The sequence below is a fragment of the Phascolarctos cinereus genome, unplaced genomic scaffold (assembly GCF_003287225.1).
Source record: "Phascolarctos cinereus isolate Bilbo 61053 unplaced genomic scaffold, phaCin_HiC Scaffold_2;HRSCAF=192, whole genome shotgun sequence".
In the NCBI taxonomy this organism is placed as follows: domain Eukaryota; kingdom Metazoa; phylum Chordata; class Mammalia; order Diprotodontia; family Phascolarctidae; genus Phascolarctos; species Phascolarctos cinereus.
The window spans coordinates 164,813,297-164,836,530 of record NW_027555625.1 but is presented as its reverse complement, the minus strand read 5'-3'; the positions used below and the strand labels follow the sequence as shown (position 1 = coordinate 164,836,530).

The window sequence follows — 23,234 nt, the reverse complement described above, 5'->3', positions numbered from 1 at the left end:
ATGGCACTCACACAAAAACTGACCACGTATTAAGGCATAAAAACCTCAAACCCAAATACAAATAAGAAATATTAAACACATCCTTTTCAGACCATAATGCAATAAAAATTACATTACATAAAGGGCTATGGAAACAGATTAAAAATTAATTAAAAACTAATCTAATCCAGAATGAGTGTGTTAAAGAACAAATCATAGAAACAATCAATTTCATTAAAGAGAATGGAAATTATTAGACAATATACCAAAATGTACGGGATGCAGCCAAAGCAGTACTTAGGGGAACATTTATATCTACAAACACTTACTTTAATAGAATAGAGAAAGAACGCATCAATGAATTGGGCATGCAACAAAAGAAATTATAAAAAGAACAAATTTAAAATCCTCAAATAAGTATTAAATTGGATATCCTGAAAATCAAAGGAAAGATTAAAAAATTAAAGTAAAAAGATCACTGATAAAATTAGGAGCTGTTTAAAAAAAACAATAAAACAGATAAACCTTTGGTTAATTTGATTTAAAAAAATAACAAAACCAAATTACCAGTACCAAAAAAATGAAAAGGGTGAATTCATCACCAATAAAGAGGAAATTATAGCAATTATTAGGAGCTATTTTGCCCAATTACATGCCAATAAATCTGACAATCTAAGTGAAATGAATATTTACAAAAATATAAAATGCCCAGATTAAGAGAAGAGGAAATAAATAACCCTATCTTACAGGAAGAAACTGAACAAGCCATAAATGAGCTCACTAAGAAAAAATCTCCAGGAGCAGATGGATTCACAAGTGAATTCTAGCAAATGTTTAAAGAGTAATTAATAGTAACACTACATAAACTATTTAGAAAAGTAGGCAAGGAAAGATTCCTGCCAAATTCCTTTTTAATAACACAAATATGGTTTTGATACCTAAATCAGGAAGAGCAAAAACAGAGAAAGAAGATCACAGAACAATTTCCCTAATGAATATCGATGCAAATTTTTAACTAAAATACTGACGAAGAGATTACAGCAATATATCCCAAAGACTGAATGCAGGGCTAGTTCAATACTAGGAAAACCATCAACATAACTTACCATATCAATAACAATATCAACAGAAACCACATGATTATCTCAATAGATGCAGAAAAGGCTTTTGACAAAATACAACACTCACTTCTATTAAAAATATTAGAAAGCATAGTAATAAATGGAACTTTCCTTAAAATAAGTATTACCTATCTAAAAACACCAGCAAGCATTATCTGTAATGGGAATAAGCTAGAAGCCTTCACAATAAGATCAGGGGTGAAGCAAAGATGACCATTATCATCACTATTATTCAATATTGTTCCAAAAATACTAGCAACAGCAGTAAGATAAGAAAAACAAATTGAAGGAATTAGAATAGGCAATGAAGGAACAAAAAACTATCACTCTGCAGGTAATATGGCGGTATACTTAGAGAATCCTAGACAATCAACAATCAAAACAAGTTGAAATAATTGAAAATATAAAAGAAATGGATGAAAATTCACAAAAATATGAATTGCTCAGATTAACAGAATAGGAAATGGAATCCTTAATCTTATTTTAGAAAAAGTAATTGAACAAATCAAAAATGAATCTCCAAAGGGAAAAAAGTCAGAACCAGATGGATTTACAAGTGAGTTATATTGAACACTGATACAATCATTAATTCCAATACTACATAAACTGTTGGAAAAAATAGGTAAAGAAAAAGTTCTGCCCAATTCCTTCTATGGCACAAATAAAGTCTTGATATTTAAATCAAGGAGAGTAAAAAAAGAAAGAGAAAAGCACAGACCAATTTCTCTAGTAAATATTGATGCAAAAGTCTTAAATAAAATTTTAACAATGAAATTATAGCAATATATCAGACCAGGATGGATTTACACTAGGAATGCAGAGCTTATTCAGTATTAGCAAAAGTATAAACATAACTGATGATGTGAAGAACAAAAACTATAATTATATCAATAGATGTAGAAAAGGCTTTTGACAAAATACAACAATCATTCCTGTTAATAATACCACAAAGCATAGGAAGAAATGAAGCTTTCCTTCAAAATAAAACCAAGAGCAAGAAGTATCCAACCTACACATAAACTAGAAGCTTCCCCAACAAGATCAGGGGTAACAAGACGATGTCCATTATCACCATTACTTTTCAATTTTGTACTAGAAATGCATGCTACAGCAATAGGAAAAACAAAAGAAACTGAAGGAATAAATACAGGCTACGAGGAACTGAAACTATCACTTTTTGAAGATGATATGATTATACTTAGAGAACTCTATAGAGTCAACTAAAAAAGTAATCAAAATAATTAACTTCAGCAAAATTGAAGGATATAAAATAAATCCATACAAATGATCACCTTTCATGTATATTACAAACAAAATACAGCAGGAAGAGATAAAGAGAAATTCCATTTAAAATAACTTCAGAAAATATTTGTGAATCCACTTGCCAATATACAACAGAAACTATATGAACATAATTACAAAACACTCAACACAAATAAAGACAGATCTAAATAAATGGAGAAATATTCACTGCTCATAGGCAGGCCAAGTTACTATAATAAAAATGACAATACTACCTAAAATAATGTACTGATTTAGTGCCATACCAACCAAACTATCAAAGAATTACTTTATAGAGCCAGAAAAAACAATAACAAAATTCATTTGGAGGAACGAAAGATCAAGAATATCAAGGGAATCAATGGGAAAAAAATGTGAACATCAAAAACATTTTGGTACTGAATAAGAAATAAAGTGGTTGATCAGTGGGAAAGATTAGGTACACAAAATGCAAAAGAAATTGAGCACAGTAGGCTAGGGTTTGATAAACCCAAAGATCACAACTATCTGGGCAAGAACTCACTATTTACCAGAAACTACCAGGAAAACTGTAAAGTAATTTGGCAAGAAACCAGCTATAGGCCAACATCTCACATTATATACCAAGATAAGCTCAAAATGGGGGCATGATTTAGACAAAAAAAGGATATCATAAGCAAATCAGAGAAGCATGGAAGAAATTACCTGTCAGATCTATGAATGAGGGGAACAGTTTGTGATGAAAAAACAGAGGTTCACAGGAGGTAAAATGAATAATTTTGATTACATACAACTAGAAAGTTTTTGCACAAACAAAACCAATGCAGCTAAAACTAGAAAAAAAAACAGAAAATGGGGGTGGAATCTTTGTAGCAAGTTTCTCTGATAAAAGTTTCATTTCTCAAATATACAGAGAACTAAGTCAAGTGTACAAGAAAAGGAGCCATTCCTTAACTGAAAAATGTTCAAAGATATGAATACACACTTTTCAGAGAAGAAATTCAAGCTATAAATAACCATATGAAAAAATTCTCAGGGCAGAGCCAAATTAGTGGAGTGAAAGCAGTGACTTGCTTGAGCTCTCCTCCAAACCCCTCCAAATACTCATAAAAAAGGGCTCTAAACAAATTCTGAAGCAGCAGAACCCACAAAAAGAGTGAAATGAATTTCCAGCCCAAGACAACCTGGATGATTGATCAGAAAGGTGTATCGTGCTGGGCTGGGCACGCAGGGAACCTGGAGCAGGCCTCAGAGGACTGAATCGCCAGCAGCTGTGGAGGTTTCCAGACTCCTCAATCCACCAATGCCAAAGACAACTTAGAAGGTCAGTGGGAAAAATCTCTTTCGGTCGGTGCTGAAACAGGAAGGTGCGGTTACAGCTCCATTCCCCAAGAGGGCGGGCGGGGGCGGACGGGGACGGGACAGCTGCTTCCCGAGCTTCCGACCCACAGACTGAGGGGGAATCCAGTGGCTGATCAGAGAGGGACTGCAGGAATCTCTTGCTTTGCCTGTGCTTGGATCTGGGTCACAGATCTAGGTGGCAGTGCTGGGGAGAGAGGAACGCTGGCATGGTGGAGCTTGGAGTGGCTGTGGAGAGGAACCCTTCCTCACAGTTACAGGACAGAAAGAATATTTGTGGTCACAGGCCAGGAAAGGAGTAAACACCTCGCCCCTGTCATACCACCTTGGAAGAACTGAAAATTTACAGGTCCCTACAAGTATCTCTGAAAACAGCTATACAAACCCCCTAAGCTTGGGACAGTACATTCTCCACATTGGAAGCAGACTCTTATCTTAACAAAGAGTTTAAAACTCAAGTAATTGGCTGGGATCATGAGCAAGCAGCGCAAAAACAGTCAAGACCATAGAATCTTACTTTGGTGACAAAGAAGACCAAAATATACAACCAGAAGAATATAACAAAGTCAAAGCTCCTACATCCAAAGCCTCCAAGAAAAATATGAATCAGTCTCAGGCCTTGGAAGAGCTCAAAAGGGATTTTGAGAAGCAAGTAAGGGAAATAGAGGAAAAACTGGGAAGAGAAAGGAGAGTGATGCAAGAAAATCACGAAAAGCAAGTCAACAGCTTGCTAAAGGAGACCCAAAAAATTACTGAAGAAAATAACACCTTAAAAAATAGCCTAACCCAAATGGCAAAAGAGGTCCACAAAGCCAATGAGGAGAAGAATGCCCTAAAAAGAAAAATTGGCCAAATGGAAAAGTCCAAAAGATTACTGAAGAAAAGACTTCTTTAAAAATTAGAATACAGCAATTGGAAGATAGTGACTTTATGAGAAACCACAACACAGTAGAACAAATCCAAAAGAATGAAAAATTAGAAAACAATGTGAAATATCTCATTGGAAAAACAACTGACCTGGAAAATAGATCCAGGAGAGACAATTTAAAAATTATTGGACTATCTGAAAGCCATGATCAAAAAAAGAGTCTAGACATCATCTTTCAAGAAATTATCAAGGAAAACTGCCCTGATATAGTAGAACCAGAAGGCAAAATAGAAATTGAAAGAATCCACAGATCTCCTCCTGAAAGAGATCCCCAAAAAGAAAACTCCTAGGAATATTATAGCCAAATTCCAGAGTTCCCAGGTCAAGGAGAAAATATTACAAGCTGCCAGAAGGAAACAATTCAAGTACTGTGGAAACACAATCAGGATAACACAAGATTTAGCAGCTTCTACATTAAAGGACCGCAAGGCATGGAATATAATATTCCAGAGGACAAAGGAGATAGGATTACAACCAAGAATCACCTAGCCAGCAAAACTGGGGAAAAATAGTCATTCAGTGAAATAGAGGACTTTCAAGCATTCTTGATGAAAAGACCAGAGCTGAATAGAAAATCTGACTTTCAAATACAGGACTCCAGTGGAACATGAAGAGGTAAACAGGAAAGAGAAATCATAAGAGACTTATTAAGATTGAACTGTTTACATTCCTGCATGGAAAGATGATATTTATAACTCATGAGACCTTTGTCAGTATTAAGGTAGTTGGAGGAAAAAAAATTATACGTATGTATATGTACATAGATAGACAGAAGGCACAGGGTGAGTTGAAGATTAAGGGGCCATATCTGGAGAATAAAATTAAGGGATGAGAGAGGATTATACTCGGAGAAGAAGAAAAAAGGGAGAGGTAGAATGGGGTAAATTATCTCACAAAAAAAAAACAGAAAAGAAAAGTCTCTTGCAGTGGAGGGGAAACGGGGGAAGGTGAGAGGGAATGAGGGAATCTTATTCTCATAGGATTTGGCTTAAGGAGGGAATAACATACACATTCAATTGGGTATGGAAATCTGTCTTACCCTACAGGAAAATAGGGGGAGAAGGGGACAAGAGAGCAGGGGGGTGATAGAGAGGAGGGCAGATTGGGAAAGAGGGTAATCAGAAGCAAATACTTCTGAGGAGGGACAGGGTCAAAAGAAAGAATAGAATAAATGGGAGGGCAGGATAGGATTAAAGGAAACAGTTTTTCACAACATGTCTACTATGGACTTCTTTTGCATAACTGCACATGTATAAACTTTAGTGAATTGCTTGCCTTTTCAATGAGGGTGGGTGGGGAGGGAGGAAGGGAGAAAATTTGGAACCCAAAGTTTTAAAAACATATGTTTAAAAAAATGCTTTCACATGCTACTGGGAAATAAGAAATACAGGAAATGGGGTACAGAAGTCTATCCTGCCCTACAGGAAAATAGAAGGGGAAGGGGATAAGAGAGAGGACAGACTAGGGGAAGGGATATTCAGAATGCATGCCATCTTGGGGTGGGGGGAAGGGGGAGATGGGGTGAAAATTTGGAATTCAAAAACTTTTGGGAGTGAATGTCGAAAACTAAAAATAAATAAATTATATTTAAAAAATCCTCTAAATAATAAAGAAATTAAAACTTAAATAATTCTAAGGTACCCTCACACCTATCAAATTGGATAAGATGATAAAAAAGGAAAATTACAAATACTGAAGGAGCTGTGGGCAAACAGGTGCATTAGAACACTGTGTAGCTGTAACTACTCCAACCATTCTGAAAAGCAATTTGGAACTATCCCCCAAAAGCTATTAAACTGTGAACATCCTTTGACCCAGCAATACTGAAAGATATCAAAGAAAGAGGGAAAGGATCCATATGTACCAAAATATTTATGACAGCTCTTTTTATAGTAGCAAAAAACTGGAAACTGAACTGGCTGAAACAAATTATGGTTTATGAACATGAACAATAGTATTGTAATGTAAGAAATGAGGAAGTGGATTATTTCAGGAAAAAAACTTAGGAAGACTTGAACTGGTGAAAAGAAACTGAATTAAGATCAAAGATGTCTTCATCCTCAAAAATTTTGGTAGGTGATAAACTATAGAATGTCTGTGGGTAGCGGCCATAAATTAATCAAAAAAACAATGATTAGCTAGAAGATTCAAACTTTCATTAGTCTCTTCATCCCAAAAACCTGTACAATCTTCAAAATTTTCACATTAATTTTAAACTAAGTTAATAACTTATTTTTTTCCAATATTACTACTAAAATAACATGATTTTTACCATCTTATCAAATTACATTAAAAAATCTCTTTAAATATTACCTTTAAAAAAAGAAAAATCAAACACAAAAGCACACTACAGTCAATAAAAAACGTTAGACTTATTTTTTAAACTAACCTGAATCACATTTCTCTTTGTCTTTAGGAAACTTCACCTTGGAAGATTTCACAATTTTATTATTGTCCAGTTCTGACATCTTTAGTTTTCCACTAGAAGATGTGTCTGCATTAAATAGAAATGTCTCTTTCTGATTCTTTATGCCTTTATTTGTTGATTCTTTTTCATATTTTTGCAGATTTTTTTGTGTATGCACCTCCTTAACTCTGTTCAAACTCTGTGTTTTACAAATATTATCATAATCATCTGGCTCTTTCCCATGTCCAAAGTCTTCCTTTGACCTAACAGTGTTCCTTTTTTCCTTATCATTCAGTAATTCTTTTGGATCTCCTTTTTCAGTTTTCTGGTTCTTTTTCTTTGTTTTCTTTTTGTTTGATGCTTCACTATCTTTATCTGAGAGATCAGAGTCTGAATCTGATAAGTCATAGTAACGTTTCAAATCCTCTGTGCTGCTATGATTTATGGGACGTCCTCTTTTATCCACGGTATATTTCAACTTGAACTTTTTGTCATGAAACATTGCTCGAAATCTCTTATCAATCTTAATTTTTCTGTCCTTTTCTGGCATTTCCCAAAATCTAGGATCCTTTGTAATTCGCTGAAACCGCTCATCATTCATAAGTTCTTTTGACGCCATTTTTAAGCTTCCTTGTTGACCAAAACCGCGAGTAACCTAAAAATTGAAAAATGTAATTATGAGGGTTTAATTTTACTAAACAACAATTGTTTTCAAGAAAGCTTCATTGAATCTTTTAAGTTATATTTCATATAAAAGCAAGGCATGATAAAAATGGTTTCCATTGTTCTCCATTAAGAAGTGGGTTACAGCTACAATATCCAAATTTGCACTCCGAGTTCAACTTTTAAAAACTAATATTTTTTAAGAAGTCTTTTCAAAAACCATCTTCGTGGTCAGACCAGGTTTCCCACTTTTTTTGGCTCAGAAAATTGTAACCCTAATTAATCACCCTGCACAAAAGAAAACCTCACTAGGGATGTAGGAACACCTATCTTTTCCAAGGAAATCTTCAGCAATAAAACTATCACCTAAAAAATAAGTTTTAACACAACCTCCAATACATCAAAAATGAATATGAATATAGGGACTTCCATGCCATCATCAAAGTTTAGAGCTGAAACCCGCCTAACAACTAGCTTCCTTTTTCTATCCCCAGGCTCCTGGGTTCTATAGCATATTGATGATAAGTGGAAGAAAACTGCTGGGCTCTTTTCCCAAAAGAGAGGGGGGAGGGTGTGGCTTCCTAATCAGCTGCAATTATAGCTTGGCAATCTCTGCCCCACAAACTCCCAAACTCAGTAAGGAGGTATGAGAGAATAACAAGAGCTCATCTGTAGTACGTCTTATTTTACAGGGGAGAAAATTAAGTCTCGAAAAAACTAAGAATAACAGTCAGAGTGTGTGTGTGTGTGTACACCTCACTTACTGCGATTATCTCATTTGATCCTCACAACAACCCGGGGCGGCGAGAGGAAGATGTTGTTACGATCCCCATTTTACAGGTGAGGAAACTGAGACCAACAACAGGGGTTAAGTGCCTTTCCCAGGGTCACACAGCTAGGAAACGTCTGAGGTCGCATCTGAACTCAGATCTTCCTGCTCCAGGTTCAGAGCTCTATCCATCACGCTACGGGGCTGCCCGAGGTCACACAGCTTTGACAGTGGCAGAGTCAGCACACGAGCAGTTCACCCTACCTCACGCAGTGCCAGAGGAAGCCCCTCGGAACTCCAAGGGGCCGGCTGCTCTTCCAAAGCGTCTTTTGCTTCGCGAAAGGAGAGGAAGATCGAGGAGGCGGCCACTATCACTTCCTGACAAGGTCAGTTGAAGACGTCCACCTTGGCTAGCGACTTTCTTTGAATCTCTTACAATTCCGCCATCCGGACTTAGAGCCCCAAACGCCTCAGCTCACTTAGCGAATCCTCTCACAGAATCACGTGGAGAAATGCAGGCCCACAATCCTTTGCGTTAACCTCTGGAGCTACGGCAAGCGATCTGGTTCAGACCGGAGGCTTCGCGTTAAGCGCGCCTGTTGAAATGCGTTGTCTAGTACTGCCGCAGCGCATGCGCAAGGACGTGAGGGCGGTCGGCACGGCAGGTAAGGAGGTCGCGCAGAGGGTGCGGGCAGCAGTTGTCATGCTGAGGGCTGTCCGGCTCCCGTGGTGCCGGTGGCCCATCCTGCCAGCCCGTCGCCGCGAGGCGGGCTGTGCTTGTGGCGGTGGCCGGCCGAGCGGATCCCGGGGGGCTTCCTCGTACTCTTCCCTGTTTGGCGACGCCGCCCCGGGCGCCGTGAATGTCTTCGATCGGGTGTTGAAGAGGAAACAGAAGAATTGGGCGGCCCAGCAGCCCGAGCCCTTGAAGTACGACTACCTGAAGGAGGAGGTGAGTACGCCGTCCCGGGAAGACCCGAACGCGGGGCTCTCCCCCGACGCAGATCGCAGGCAGCCGTGCTGCTGCCGCCTCGAGCCGTGACTGGGTAAAGGTAAAGTGTCTTCGGGCTAGGGATGCAGGTGCGGGGAACCGTCCAGGACCGAGGCACAGAGGCTGGAGATTAGGCTGTTGCGTGACTCAGTGGTTAGAGTTCTGGGGCCTGCAAGTCACGTTAGTTCAGTGGTCTGTCAACAAACATGTAAGTGCCAGGTTCTGTGCTAAGTGTTGGAGAAACAAAGCAAGCCAAAAAAAATACACCCCAGTACCTATTTTGTAATTACTTAACATTTTATTAGATACTTAATATGTTTGAAGCATTATGCTAAATAAGCCCTGGGAATAGAAAGATAAAAATAGCCAGCCCTCAAAGAACTTATTTACATTTTAATGGAACCGAGTTCAAATCATGCCTCAAATCACTACTGCTGTTACTATTATCTTGCATTTATTTTGCTCTTTAACTCACGACCCTTATAACAAAAGTAGGTGCTATTATTAAACTAATTTTACAGCTGTGGAAAGACTGGGAGAGGTTAAATGAGGTCACAGCTAGGAAGCAGCAAGATTTGAACTGAGGTCTTCCTAACTCCCACTATCTACTTTAACCTCTCTAAGCCTCATCTGTTAAAAGGGGATAATAATAGCACCTACTCTGCCAAAGTTGTTTTGAGAGCAGAATGAGATAATATTTGCAAAGTGCAATATAAATGTTAGCCATTACTACTTATAAGTTTACTTTTCCAGTCCTACTTTATTAATTCAAATATGAATAATCCTTTTTTTCATTCAATTTTATTTTCAATTCTAGGCTCTCCCTTCTCTCACCCCTCACCTGTCTAGAAAGCAAGAAACACAAAACTCTTTCAGAATAAGAAGTCAGCATACGTTTTAAAATATGCATAAGCTATCGAATCAAAGCACTGTTTTATATCAAAGAAACTGTTCTTTTTCCTCTAAAAGTAAACAAACCTGTGCCATACAAGTAGCTAAAGGGAATCCAGCAAGATGGAAAGATTTAGAATGCCAAAAAACCGACAGTAAATTAGGTTTAAAAATGTGAACAAAATTGTTAAATAATTTAATTAATTTATTGAGTTTTAAATAACTTAGCTTATACTAAAACACTACATGCTGACTTTAGATAAAGAATTTAGATGCATTCGAATCTAATGTAATTGATACTGTTTAATGGAATGTATAGCAGTTGTCAGCCAGAAGGAAACAAAAGGTGGAAAGGACCTTAGAGATCATTTAGTCCAACTTGCTTTTTTTATAGACAAGGAAAATGAGGTGGGGAGGGGTGAAGTGATTTGCTCAAAGATGCAGGCAGTAAGCTGCAGAAGGGAAGCTAAGTGGAGTAGTGGATAGAGCAGGAAGACCTTAATTCAAATCCAGCCTCAGACACACAGCTGTGTGACCCAAGGCAAGTCACTTAACCATGTCTGCCTCAGTTTCCTTATCTGTAAAATGAGGTGAAGAAGGAAAATGGAAAACCACTCCCATGTCTTTACCGAAAAAACCCCAAATGTGCTTACGAAACCACAAGAATGACTAAACAACAGCAAAAGTAGCAGAGGCTGTCTTTGACTTCAGATTCATTTTTCTTCTGTGCTTTAGAGCTTTGGTGACAAGCAAACAGATAAGATTTTGAGTTTTGCAAATTGTACCATCTTTTATTGTATTTTCAAACTTAACATTTGTACTAGTATAACACCCAAACAATAATCAATTGATAAATATTAAATGCCTACTATATTCTAAGGATTATGCTGAGCCCTTGGAAATGCAGAAATGAAGATTAAATGATCCCTGCCTTCTTGGAGTTTATATTCTATTTGGGGAGACAACATAAACACGTGTAAGCATATACAAAATAAAAGATAATTTAATGGGCAGCCACTAGCAGCTACAGTATAAAAAAAAGTGATTGGGAAAAAGATAAACTTCATTCCCTTCTACCTCTAGTCCTAGAAATTTTATGAATATCTGATTTAATTTCATGCATATAGATATAGGGACCCCTATACTATATCTCAATGTCTCATTGACTTCTGTAGGTTCTACTATCGTCTCTATGCAGCTGAGTTCCAAATCTATTGCCCTAGTTTCTTTTCTGAGCTCCAGACCTACATTTGCAGCTGCATGCAGAACTTTTCCCTTTTGGTGGTTTTATAGGTATCTGCAACATAATATGTTTGAGAACAATATTCCTTATTTTTCCCAATCCACTACCCTTTTTCTTCACGTTTTCATTTTGACTCCTCTTACTGGTCCCTCCTCCCCACATCTGATCAGTTGCCAAGTCTAGGCTAGTTATCTCCAAAAAAGGTTTTGCATAGTATTTTACATCAGTTATCTCATTTAATCCTCATGACCACCTTCTAAGGTAGTTGCTATTATTATCTCCATTTTGCTGATGAGGAAATTGAGACTAAAGGAGTGCTTTCCCAGTGTCGCGCAGCTAGTAAGTATCAAAGGCAGGATTCAAACTCAGATTTTCCTGACTCCAAGTCTAGTGCTCTCACCTCCAGACTTTTTCCACATCTGAAGCCTTCTGTCTACTCATTCTACAGCTACCCTAGTCAAGGCTTTCATGACTCCTCTTGCCTGGACTACTGCAATAACCTCCTAGTTGAATTCCATGCCTCTGGCCTCTTCCTCTTCAATCCATATTGTATACAGCTGCCAAATTGATATTGTTAAAGCACAGATTAATGTACAGACATTGTCATTTATTTCCTCTTTTAGTTCAATGGATCTGTTTTTCTTCCAAGATAAAATACATTCCTCCATTTGACATTTAAAGTCCTTCAAATCTGGCTTCTACTTATCTTTTCAGGTTTCTTTCGTATTAATCAGTAATTAATAAGCATTTATTAAGCACCTGCTATGTGCCAGATACTGTGCTAAATGCTTTACAAATATCTCATTTGATTCTCACAACAACCCTGTGTGGTAAGTGATATTGTTATTCTCATTTTATAGATGAGGAAACTGAGGCAGAGGTTAGGTGTCACACACCTTAATGTCGAGACCGAATTTGAACTCAGGTCTTCCTGACTGGCAAGTTTAGTGCTTAATCCATTGTGGTCTGTAGGTGCTGATGCTCTGTTTTCTTCCTCCATACTTTTTCACGGGCTATCTATAGTGCCTGCAATATACCCTTCTACTTCACCTCTGTCTCTCATAACCCCTAGCTCTCTTCAAGGCTCCTTTTAAGTGCCAGCTCCTATAAAAAGTTTTTCCTGATTCCTCACCATTAGTGTTCTCTTCCCACCCCCCACACCAAAAAGCACTGGTTGTTCCTGGGCAAGAAATACACTCCTTCCTTATCTCTGCCTCATAGTCTCCCTTTTTTCCTTTAAGGTGCAGCTCAGGTACCATCTTTTGCATGAAGCCTTTCCTTTTTTTACCCACAATTGCTCATGCCTTCTCTCCAAAACAGCCTTATATTTAACTCCTTTGTATGTATTTACTTATTCACTTTATAGTTATGCTGAATATATTTACGTATACATTTAATGTCTCTTCCTTTAGAATATAAGTTCCTCTGATCCAACCATTCTGGAGAGCAATTTGGAACTCTGAATACCCTTTGACCCAGCGATATCACTTGTAGATCTGTATTCCAAAGAGATCATAAAAATGGGAAAAGGACCCACACGTACGAAAATATCTATAGCAGCTCTATTTGTGCTGGCAAAGAATTGGAAATTGAGGGGATGCTCATCATTAGGGAATGGCTGAACAAGTTGTGGTATATGAATGTAATGGAATACTATTGTGCTAGAAGAAATGATGAGCAAGCAGACTTCAGAAAAGCCTAGAAAGACGTATATGAACTGACACTAACAGCCACATAGTGCGATGACTAACTTTCATAGACTTGACTCTTCTCAACAATGCAAGGATCTAAGACAACTCTAAAAGACTCATAATAGAAAATGCTATCCACATCCAGAAAAAGAACTATGGGGTCTGAATACAGATGGAAACATACTATTTGCTGTCTTTCTGGGTTTTTTTGTTTGTTTGTTTCTTCTTTCTCATGGTTCCTCCCATTGGTTCTAATTCTTCTTTACAACAAGACTAATATGAAAATGTATTTAATATGAATTTATATGTAGAGCCTATAACAGATTGCATGCCATCTTGCAGGGGTGGGAAAAGAGGAGGAGAAAATTTAGAACTCAAAATCCTATGGAAGTGAATGTTGAAAACTAAAAATAAGTAAATAAATAAATAAAAATAAAGTTATTTGGGGAAAAAAATAGAATGTATGTTCTTTACAAGTACAGCTCATTTCATTCTTTATATTTATATCCCCAAATCCCCTGTCTGGCATATAGTAGATTCTTTACAAATGTTTGTTTAATTTATTTTTATGTATTTACTTATCTTTACACATATATTTTCTCTGTAGTAGACTGTAAGCTCCTCTAGGACAAGGATTGTTTTTATTTTATATTTTGTATTCCCAGCACCTAATATTGGACATGGCACATAGTAGGCAATTAATAAACTTACAGAATTGAATTCTTATTAGAAAAGTCTGAACATCTTGTCATTGCTTTTTATTTTAGGTTGGTGGTCGTGTTGCTGACCGTGTATATGATATAGCCAGGTAAGGTAATGGTCAACTTATCAAAATATCATCAGGTCTGAGCCAGAATTTTATTCTGATGGTTCTATCATCTCTTGTGAGTTCTCTCTCTAATGATACAGACTGAAGTTTATCCACACCTTCTCATTTTGTGTATTCTTGTCTATGTCCTTCTAAAATTCTTCCCAATATACTAGAGCTCTTCTTTTCAATGTCTTGGTATTGCTTTGATAAAAGGTAGAGTGTGCTGTCTGTCCATTTTTTTCCCCTTTTGTATTACATGGCAGAATCATAGAATTTTAAAGTTGAAATTTAGAGTATCTTTAGTGCATTTTGTTACCTAAACATGGGTATAACAAATGTTCATATAGTTTTTCACTTGTAAGTACTCCAGTGTGGGTCAATCCACAACCTTCAGAGGCAGCCCAGTCTTCTTTTTAATAGCTCCAGTTAGTAAGTATTAGCTTATTTCAAACCTAAATTTAACTCTTTGCCACTTCTACCTATTGCTTCTAGGCCTTCCCTCTGGGGCCAGAAAAAAACGAGTCTAATCTCTTTTCTTATTACAGCCCTTCACATACTTGAAGATAAAAGAGTCCATTCTCTGTCTAATTTCTTGCCTAGCAAAAAATCACTAAATGGGCATTGCCTCAGTCAAAGTGAGACTTGTTAAAAGACCTTAGCCTAAAAGGCCAAGGTCTCTCACTTCATTCAGCCATCTCCAGTCATCCTGATTTATATCTTGCCACTGGACCCAGATGTCTCCAGAGGAGAAAGTGAGGCTGGTGACTTTGCACCTTACTTAGTAAGGGTGCTTTCCCTTACTTAAATCCAATTCACTTGCATGTCATGGCATCACTTCCTTGATAGCATAGTCCTCTTTGAGAACGGAGAAACAACAACAGAGGGCAATACCATCCTCCCAGTTCCTCAGGTTTGAAACCTAGGCATCATCTTGGATTCCTCACTCTTTCTCACTCCCATAGCCAAACTGATGCCAATTTGATGATGCCAGGTTTGTCAATTTCATCTTTGTAATATTGTTTGAATGTGTTCCCTTCTCTCCTCTGACACTGCCACCACTCTGGTGCAGGTCCTCATCACCTCATACCTTGATTATTGCAATAACCTTTGGTGGTTATGTCTGCCTGACATAAGTCTGTCCCCACTTCCATCCATCCTTTATCCACTAATGTGATTTTCCTAAATTGAAGGTCTGATCACGTTGCTCCCCTACTCCATTAACTCCAATGGTTTCCTATTATATCCTCTAGGAGCTAATACAAAATGCTCTGTTTGGCATTTAAAGCCCTTCATAACTTAGCCCCCACCTACCTTTCTAGTCGTCTTACCCCTTTCTCCCCAACATGTACTCTTCTATCCAGTGACACTGGCTCCTGGTTGTTCCACAAATAAAATACTCGATCTCTCAGCTCCAGGCATTTTCTCTGACTGTTCTATGCCTGGAACATTCTCCTTCCTCTGCTGATTACTGACTTCCCTGGTTGCCTTTAAGTCCCAACTGAAATCCCAGCCTTCCCTAACCCCTCTTAATTCCAGTGCCTTCCCTCTGTTAATTATTTTCTTTTTACCTTGTGTATAGCTTGTTTGTACATACTTGTTTGTATGTTGTCTTCCATGTTAGATTATGAGCTCCTTGAGGGCAGGAGCAATCTTTTGCCTTTTTCTTTCCCCAGCACTTATTACATAGCAGGTGCTTAATAAATGTTTATTGAATGAATCACTAATAATACTTTATTATGAGAGTCTTTTTCTGTTTGCTCATTCTTCCAGCTTCCTTTCTTGAATTGGGACTTTGTATTAGGTCCTGATTTTCTGCACTTCTGGAAGGAATGTCTGGGTCTTGATTGGTCCCGCTTTGTATTCTCTGGGATCCAGTTTCTGCTTTATGGATTAAGGCCTCTGTTTTTGAAGGTGCTCAGAGGTGGCTCTGGGTGGATACCTGAATGCAGACTTACCCTGCTCCCTATGAAATGATGTAGGGTAAAGTCTGATCACTACCATCTTTTCTGAGCTTTGCAAACTCCGCACCTGGGTTTAGGTCTGGGTGACACCAGTTAGGCTTGGTTTTGGTTGGAACTCCAGTAGAGTGCTGCTGCCCTTTGGTGCAAGTCCCCTGGTTGAAGTCCAATAGGCTGTTGCTACTTCTAGGCACAGGTCCCCTCCTCAGTGCACGCTGGGATCTGTTCTCAGGTTTGGGGTTAGAGTGACCAAGTTGCTCGTTTACTCCTGTTACTTCTCCTTGAATGGCTATGCATCAGGCCTGCCCCTGCCCTATCCTAAATAACTCATTGCCTTGATACATGCCCAGTATAATCCCTTTACTAGAGGGCTCTGCTTGGTTGTTTTCTGACTAGACTCCCAAGAGACCTCTGTTTATCTTCCTGTGCTGACCTGGGCTGGAAAAATGACTCTCTGCATCCTTGGATTTCCTAAACAAATCTAGAAATCCAAAAAAGGATTTCTCTTTCCTTTTTTTTCTAGGTCTTTATGGGAATAATTGGAGGTTCTATTGAACTGGGTTCTACTGCTTCTTCCTACTCTACCATCTTTACTGACTTCTCATTCACAGTTTCTTCCAATCTTCTTCTTTCTTGTTCTTTGGGTAGTAATAGTCTCTGTTTCAATTAATTCCCCAGTGGTTAGCATCTTTCCATCTCCTTTTACTCTCCTATCCCAGTGATACCAAACCCTAGATGCTAAAGAATAAATTTTTTTCCTCAGCTCTAGCTGTGTGCTCCCTCATTCCCATCTATCTCAACCCTACTTCCCAGTGTCTACCTTAGTTCTGCCCAAGCCACTGTGCTCTCTGGAAAATCTGCTCTGTAATTTACAAACTTATTCTCATCTCAAACTCTTTCTCTCTCCTTCTGTGCTGTTCTGTCATTTACTGATAACTTGGCTTCTTCCTGATACTGCTTATCCCATGGTTGTACTTTCTAGTACTTGCTACGCTTTCTCTCATACCTCTCAGTCACTGGGAAGATGAGGTGGCTAGATGGAGAAAAAGTAAACCAGGTACTAAACTCATTGAAGAAGGAGGGAGAAAGTCCTGGGGGCTGATTGATAATGGTCACCAGGATCTCAAGTGGGTGATAAATCTATGTAGTGAGAGATGGCTGTAGAAGGAAGTTTGGGAGTTGCATTGGGAGAGTAAAAAATGTTCTACCACCTCTGCAGAGCTCAAAGCAAAACAGTCCAGACTGACTTTTTTGGCCTAAGCAAGCAAACCTATGAAGCTCTTCACTTGGCTGGGATTCTGCTTCATTCAGTTAAATCTTACGTCTCTTTCTATACTGAAAAGCATCTGCTTGACTTTCCCGTTTCTAATTTTCCTTGAGACCAGAGAGGGGCAGCAAAGAGCAGCAGGTACTTGAAGGAGGATTTACCTCTCTTTAACTAATAGGTGGGAATGAAGAGCAATAGTTGAAACTGAAGCATCTGAAACCTTGTCAGCTGATTGTCCATGCTGCTTGTTACTTCAAAAAGCTCCAGCACAACTATTTTTGCCCCATTGCTGAGTCTTCTTCACTTGCCCTTTCTTCAGCTTTTGACCTCTGTAACCATTTCTAGTGGCTTAAAACAGAACTCACCTTTCACATTTGGGGTGACATTACAATAAATTTTACCTGAAAAATAAACAATCCTCATTTAATCATCCCTCAGTCTTCAAATAGTCATAAGATTTCTTATGTTTTCAGCTTTAATCTCTTAAGTCTTAAAAGTTATATGCAAATGACTTAGAGGCCAATAATACCCTGCAGCTCTGAGTTTTTTAAACATCCTCAACTACATTCTTTGTTATTCAAATTTAGTATCTTCACATATGCCATCACTTTTTAATAAATGAGAGCTTCTGCTTTTTTAGTCCATCAGAGTATTAACATTGCAAATGAAATGCCTCCCTCCACATTTAACAAAGTGATTTGTTTAGTCTTTATAGGTATACTACAATTTGCATTTTGTCACAAACTGCTCAAATTCCATCTGAGAATAGTAATTCTTTACAAGCATACTTTAGCAGTTTTTAATTAAACTGTCAGTCTCCCACTCCTTTTAGACATCAAAGTACATATGGAAAAGGCAAAATCTTATATCCTTTGCTAGTTGATTTAATTCTTTTTCTTTATACAACTGAACTTATTCTGCCCCCTTTTTTTTTTTTAATTTAGTGAGGCAGTTGGGGTTAAGTGACTTTCCCAGAGTCACATAGCTAGTGAGTGTTATGTGTCTGAGGCCAGATTTGAACTCAGGTCCTCCTGACTTCAGGGCCGGTGCTCTATCCACTGCATCACGTAGCTGCCCCTCTACCCCTTTTTTCAGCATTAAACTGCTCCACGTAAAAGGGCAATACATTACAAGGACAGTACCTTATATATAATATAATTTTAAAACCAAAATATGCTATTTTCTTGGTTTAATGGTGTCCTTAGGATCCATATCTTTTTTTTGGGAGCCTTTAATAATTAAATGATTGAATTTAGCAATTTGATAGTTGAATCCCCATGTAGGTTGTTTGGTTGGTTGTCCTTTGTTCTCAGAGGACAAATGACATTACTGTGTTAGTCAAGGTACAGTGTGTCTGACTGATGGGGTATGGGCCCCAGCTGAGACCTTTGCCCCTTACCCCAAGAAGAATTTGGCTCCCATTTTTCTAAGGTCCAGAAAACCCTTATACTTCACTCTACTGGCCTTTCCTTATCTCTTATTCTTATTCTGATATTTCCCTATCTCTCTAAGAAGCCTGTCCTTGAAATCCTAAGGAGGAAGCCTAGTCTTTGATCCCACCTTTGATTTTATCAACCTCTTCTTTCCAGTTCTTTGTTACCCTAATAAAAGCCTAGCCCTTTACTGTCTGTTCCCTGTTCACTTGTGATCCTATCCAGACATTCTCTCTAAACTCCTCCTGCAGTCACCCAGATCCTCTTCCCAGCCCCTTCTCTGGTCACCTAAAATTACTTGAGTGTATATAAGATCCACTCTTGCCCCCATTTAAACGCTGAGACTTTCTCATTCCCGTTCATCCTTAAGGGCTTCACTAATGTTCAGATTCCTTAAGAGTCTGACCTGCCTGTTTTATTTCTAATAAACTTTTTCCCTGGCTGAAAGAAGATTTGGGTTGAATTCTTTCAGACAGGGCTGGCATGTCATGATTTGGGGGTTCTAGCACCCCTAAACCTTTAGGCTTCATCATGACTGGCTGATCACACCAAGCTTGGAAGGCTCTATCGCAGGTCGGGTACAAATTTGCACATCTCACATTTCTTTTAAGCTAATGCAATTCTTCTTCACTCGTAGAGCACAGCGCCTTCTTTGATGGCAGGCACACCATGCTGGGTGGTCCTTTGCCAATGTCTCCCCCCTCCCACAATTGATTCCAAAGTTCTTCAGAGAGACTTTGAGAGTGTCCTACCTCTATGTGAGCCCTTACCTTATGTGAATTCTCTATAAAAAGTATTTTAGGCATATGTACTTTTGGCATTTGAACAGTGTGGCCAGCACATCAGAGTCATACTCTCTGTAGTAGAGTTTGAATGCTTGGTAGTTTAGCTCAAGAAAGGACCTCAGCATACCTTATTTTGCCAGGTGAGCTTCAGAATCTTCCCAAGACAATTCAAATGGAAGTGATTTAGTTTCCTGGCACGGTGTTGTTATATCGTCCAGGTTTCATAGACATACAACAGTGATGTTGGCACAATGAGCAGCTTAATACTTCTTCTCTCCCACACTTTCATTGGGAGCTTCCCAAACACTGGGCTAATCTTAAAAATGGTAACTAGTTACAAAAATGTTAACTTGGAAACTATTTCATGTGTTGTGGTGCTATCAAAATGCCTTTTTTTTTTCATTTTTAGAGATTTTCCACTTGCTTTGGACATTGGCTCTGGAAGAGGTTATATAGCACATCATTTAAATAAGGTATATTTATGTGATGATTTTTCTTTCAGAAATGATAAAATTGTTGACTTTTTTAAGTAAAAAATTTGTCATCTAAGTCCTTATAAAATGATAAAAAATGTGTAACATTTAAATTTTTATTTGTCAAAATATATGTAGCAAAGGAAAGACTTGTATGGACTGATGCTGAGAGAAGTGAGCAGAACCAGGAGAACATTGTTCACAGCAACAGCCACATTGTGTGATGACTAACTTTGATAGAGTTAGCCCTTCTCAGCAATGCAAGGATCTAAGACATCTCCAAAAGTCTCATGATGGAAAATGCTGTCCACATTCAGAGAAAGAACTATGGAGTTAGAATGCAGATCAAAGCATACTATTTGCTTTTTTTCTCTCTTCTGTATTGTTTTGTTTCCTCTTTCTTGTGGTTCTTCCTATTGGTTCTAATTCTTCCTTATAACATGACTAATGTGAAGATATGTTTAATAGGAATGTATGTGTAGAGCCTATATCAGATTGCACACTGTCTTGGGGAGGGAGGGGGAGAAAAATTGAAAACTCAAAAGTATATGGAAGTGAGTGTTGAAAACTAAAAAGAAATTAATAAAAAAAGAGGCAAAATGCTAGAATCTATTTTCCATTTTTCCCCTTGTTGACTCATTTTTATTTATAATAATTTTATATTTTTTTCAAAAGCTAATAGTAATTATTTACTTTGACTTTGTCATAAGTACAAAAATGTTTCTACAATCAGTTTTCTTGAATGGCTACACTTGTAGTACAATTAGTGTTTGTATTATGTGTATTTTTTTAAAAAATACCTTATCCACAATTCTATTTCATTTTTATCAATTTCCAACTTTACCAGTGATTCCCAACAAGAAATGGTCACATTGAAACTAGAGTTTCTTGACTAACTGAATAACCTAGGATATTGATTATACTCAGTTTTTACATTTGTTCTATTTTTTTGTTAGACAGTGCAGAATAGACGTGAATTGTAAGTTGAATTGAGTCATCAGTCAAACTACAATTACTGAATATGTACTGGTACTTAGTAAGGTATTGTGCTGGGCACAGTTCTTCAGTTTAATTTAACAAATGTTTATTAAGCACCTTCTGTGTACAAGGCATTATACTCTGGAGAAGCTTATATTTTATGGGCAGTGTAGTGTGGTGTATGTCTTTCTTTCTCTTTTCTCTCTGCGCCTGGTGCAGCTCACCTATGAGTAGATTTGGTTTTTAGATTGTGATTACCCACAATGATGTTCTCCATCTTTTTAGTGAAGATCAATTGTGTACATTTAAAATTTTTTTCTCATACAATTAAATGAATTTGTCTTCTCTTATATTTGTCTTATTTAGAAATTTTTACTTGATAAGGTTTTTTATTGCTGAAAAATCACTATTTATAATTTTATTCTCTTTAGCAGTTATAGTAGCGAAAGTATTTTTATTAGTTTAACCAAATTTGTATTATTTTTCTACAGGAAGTTGTTGGAAAAATTTTCCAAGCAGACATTGCAGAAAATGCTTTGGTATGTAGTTCATATTCGTAGTAGTATAATAATGATGATTGAGTTAGTAATTGGCATTCTGTGAAATGAGTCTCAAACTTTTTTAATTGTAGAAAAACATCTTAGAAACGGAAATACCTACTGTCCGTGTGTTAGCTGATGAAGAATTTCTTCCCTTCAAAGAAAATACATTTGATCTGGTTGTTAGCAGTTTAAGGTTGGCATTTCATTTTTACTTTATCAGTTATTCTTGCTACAGAAGTTTAATTTTAAGAGAAGAACAAATAGTTCACTTTGTATCAGTTCATTGAAAAAATTAATAACTTTAAAAATTTGTAGGATGTAAAATTAATCCACACATATCAGCAGTTCTGCATAGTATCGGGAGAACCCAGAAGGAAGAGATAAAAAGAGAAATTCCATTTAAAGTAACTACAGAATATGTAAAATAATTGGGAATCTGTCTGCCAAGATACATACAAGTATTTTATAAATAGACCTGTAAAACATTATTTACAGAAGTAGACAGACCTAAATAATTGGAAAAATATTAATTAGAATGTGTAAAATGAATCATAATAAAAAATGATATTAAAATTACAAAAGGTTACTTTTAAGAACTAGAAAAAAATAATATTCATGTGGAGACAAAAATAAAGCATTGAGAGAAATAATAAAAAGACATAGAAATGAAGGTACCTAGTAGTGCCAGACCTAATTCCCAAAACAATTTGACATTGGTTAAAATAGTTAAAAAAAAGATAGATCTATTAGTCTAACACATTGAATAGTCTGGCTTTTCCATAACTAGCTCTTTTTGTCTACAGATATCCTCTAGAACCATTTCTCCCTTTGTGTTATGTACCATATCCCTCCTGCCTTCTGATTATCACCTAGAACACTGTGGGTCTTTTAATCTCAGATTCTCTAATTTAGCAGCTAATTATTACAATTTCTCTATGCATGTTCAGAGTATGTATGTTTTTATGTATTTTTTTCATATGTGTTTTTTCCTATGTAGTGGGCCATAGCATTTTCACCAGCATAACCATGCCTACATCCATTTTTAGTATTGCCAGGGCATCTTTCCCACTATTCCTGCCCTATAAAATGTAGAAATTTACAGTACGCTCCCATTAAACAAAAATTATCAGGAAACACTGGTTTAGTAGAAATAGTCCACTGCTAGGAAGGAAGACAATTTTTAGCCTCCATTCTGTTGACCTGGAACAAGTCACTTCACTTATAGGGTCATACAATTTAGATGTGGAAGCAACCTTAGATATAATCCAGTGCAGTCCTTAATTTTACAGATATGGAAACTAATGCCCAGAGAAGCTAAGGGACTTATACAAGGTCACTTGGGTAAATAACAGATCCAGGGTTCAAAGACTTCTGTCTCTAAATCTAGTGATCTTCTATCAAAACCAAGTTTGCCTATTTATAAAATGGAAATAATCATAGAGACTCTCAGCTCTAATCTTAGTCTTAAGAGGCCTTCTGGTCTAGTCTGTGTGTAAAAAAATAATTCCTACAACATCCCTGGTAAGTGGTCGTCTAATGTATCTCTCTGCCTGAAGAACTGAGTGGGAACCTACCTCCCAAGTCAGCCTAGTTGACTTATATTTTTGACACCCTGCCTCCTACCACGTTGAGATCTTTTAAGTGTAAGGTGACATAAATATGGATTTTGTTGTTTGTTATTGACTAGT

At 37.4% G+C, this 23,234-nt stretch overlaps 2 protein-coding genes across 3 annotated transcripts in view; one reads left to right on the top strand and one right to left on the bottom strand.

The window, feature by feature from the left end:
• ESF1 (ESF1 nucleolar pre-rRNA processing protein) overlaps window positions 1-9,006 on the bottom strand; it is a 98,966-nt gene extending 89,960 nt beyond the window's left edge. The window contains exons 1-2 of one of the 2 annotated variants that reach the window (XM_020986195.2): window positions 8,751-9,006; window positions 7,037-7,709 (exon numbers count right to left, since the gene is read on the bottom strand). In XM_020986195.2, the coding sequence (XP_020841854.1) occupies window positions 7,037-7,673 (637 nt within the window). In that variant the 5' untranslated portion in view covers window positions 7,674-7,709; window positions 8,751-9,006. The other variant, XM_020986203.2, reaches the window with a different exon arrangement.
• Window positions 9,007-9,060: 54 nt separating this feature from the next.
• Window positions 9,061-23,234, top strand: part of NDUFAF5 (NADH:ubiquinone oxidoreductase complex assembly factor 5) — a 31,794-nt gene continuing 17,620 nt past the window's right edge. Inside the window, exons 1-5 of the mRNA XM_020986217.2 lie at window positions 9,061-9,435; window positions 14,067-14,107; window positions 19,963-20,026; window positions 21,496-21,543; window positions 21,636-21,739. Of these exons, the coding sequence (XP_020841876.1) occupies window positions 9,091-9,435; window positions 14,067-14,107; window positions 19,963-20,026; window positions 21,496-21,543; window positions 21,636-21,739 (602 nt within the window). The 5' untranslated portion in view covers window positions 9,061-9,090. The remainder of the gene's footprint in view (window positions 9,436-14,066; window positions 14,108-19,962; window positions 20,027-21,495; window positions 21,544-21,635; window positions 21,740-23,234) is intronic.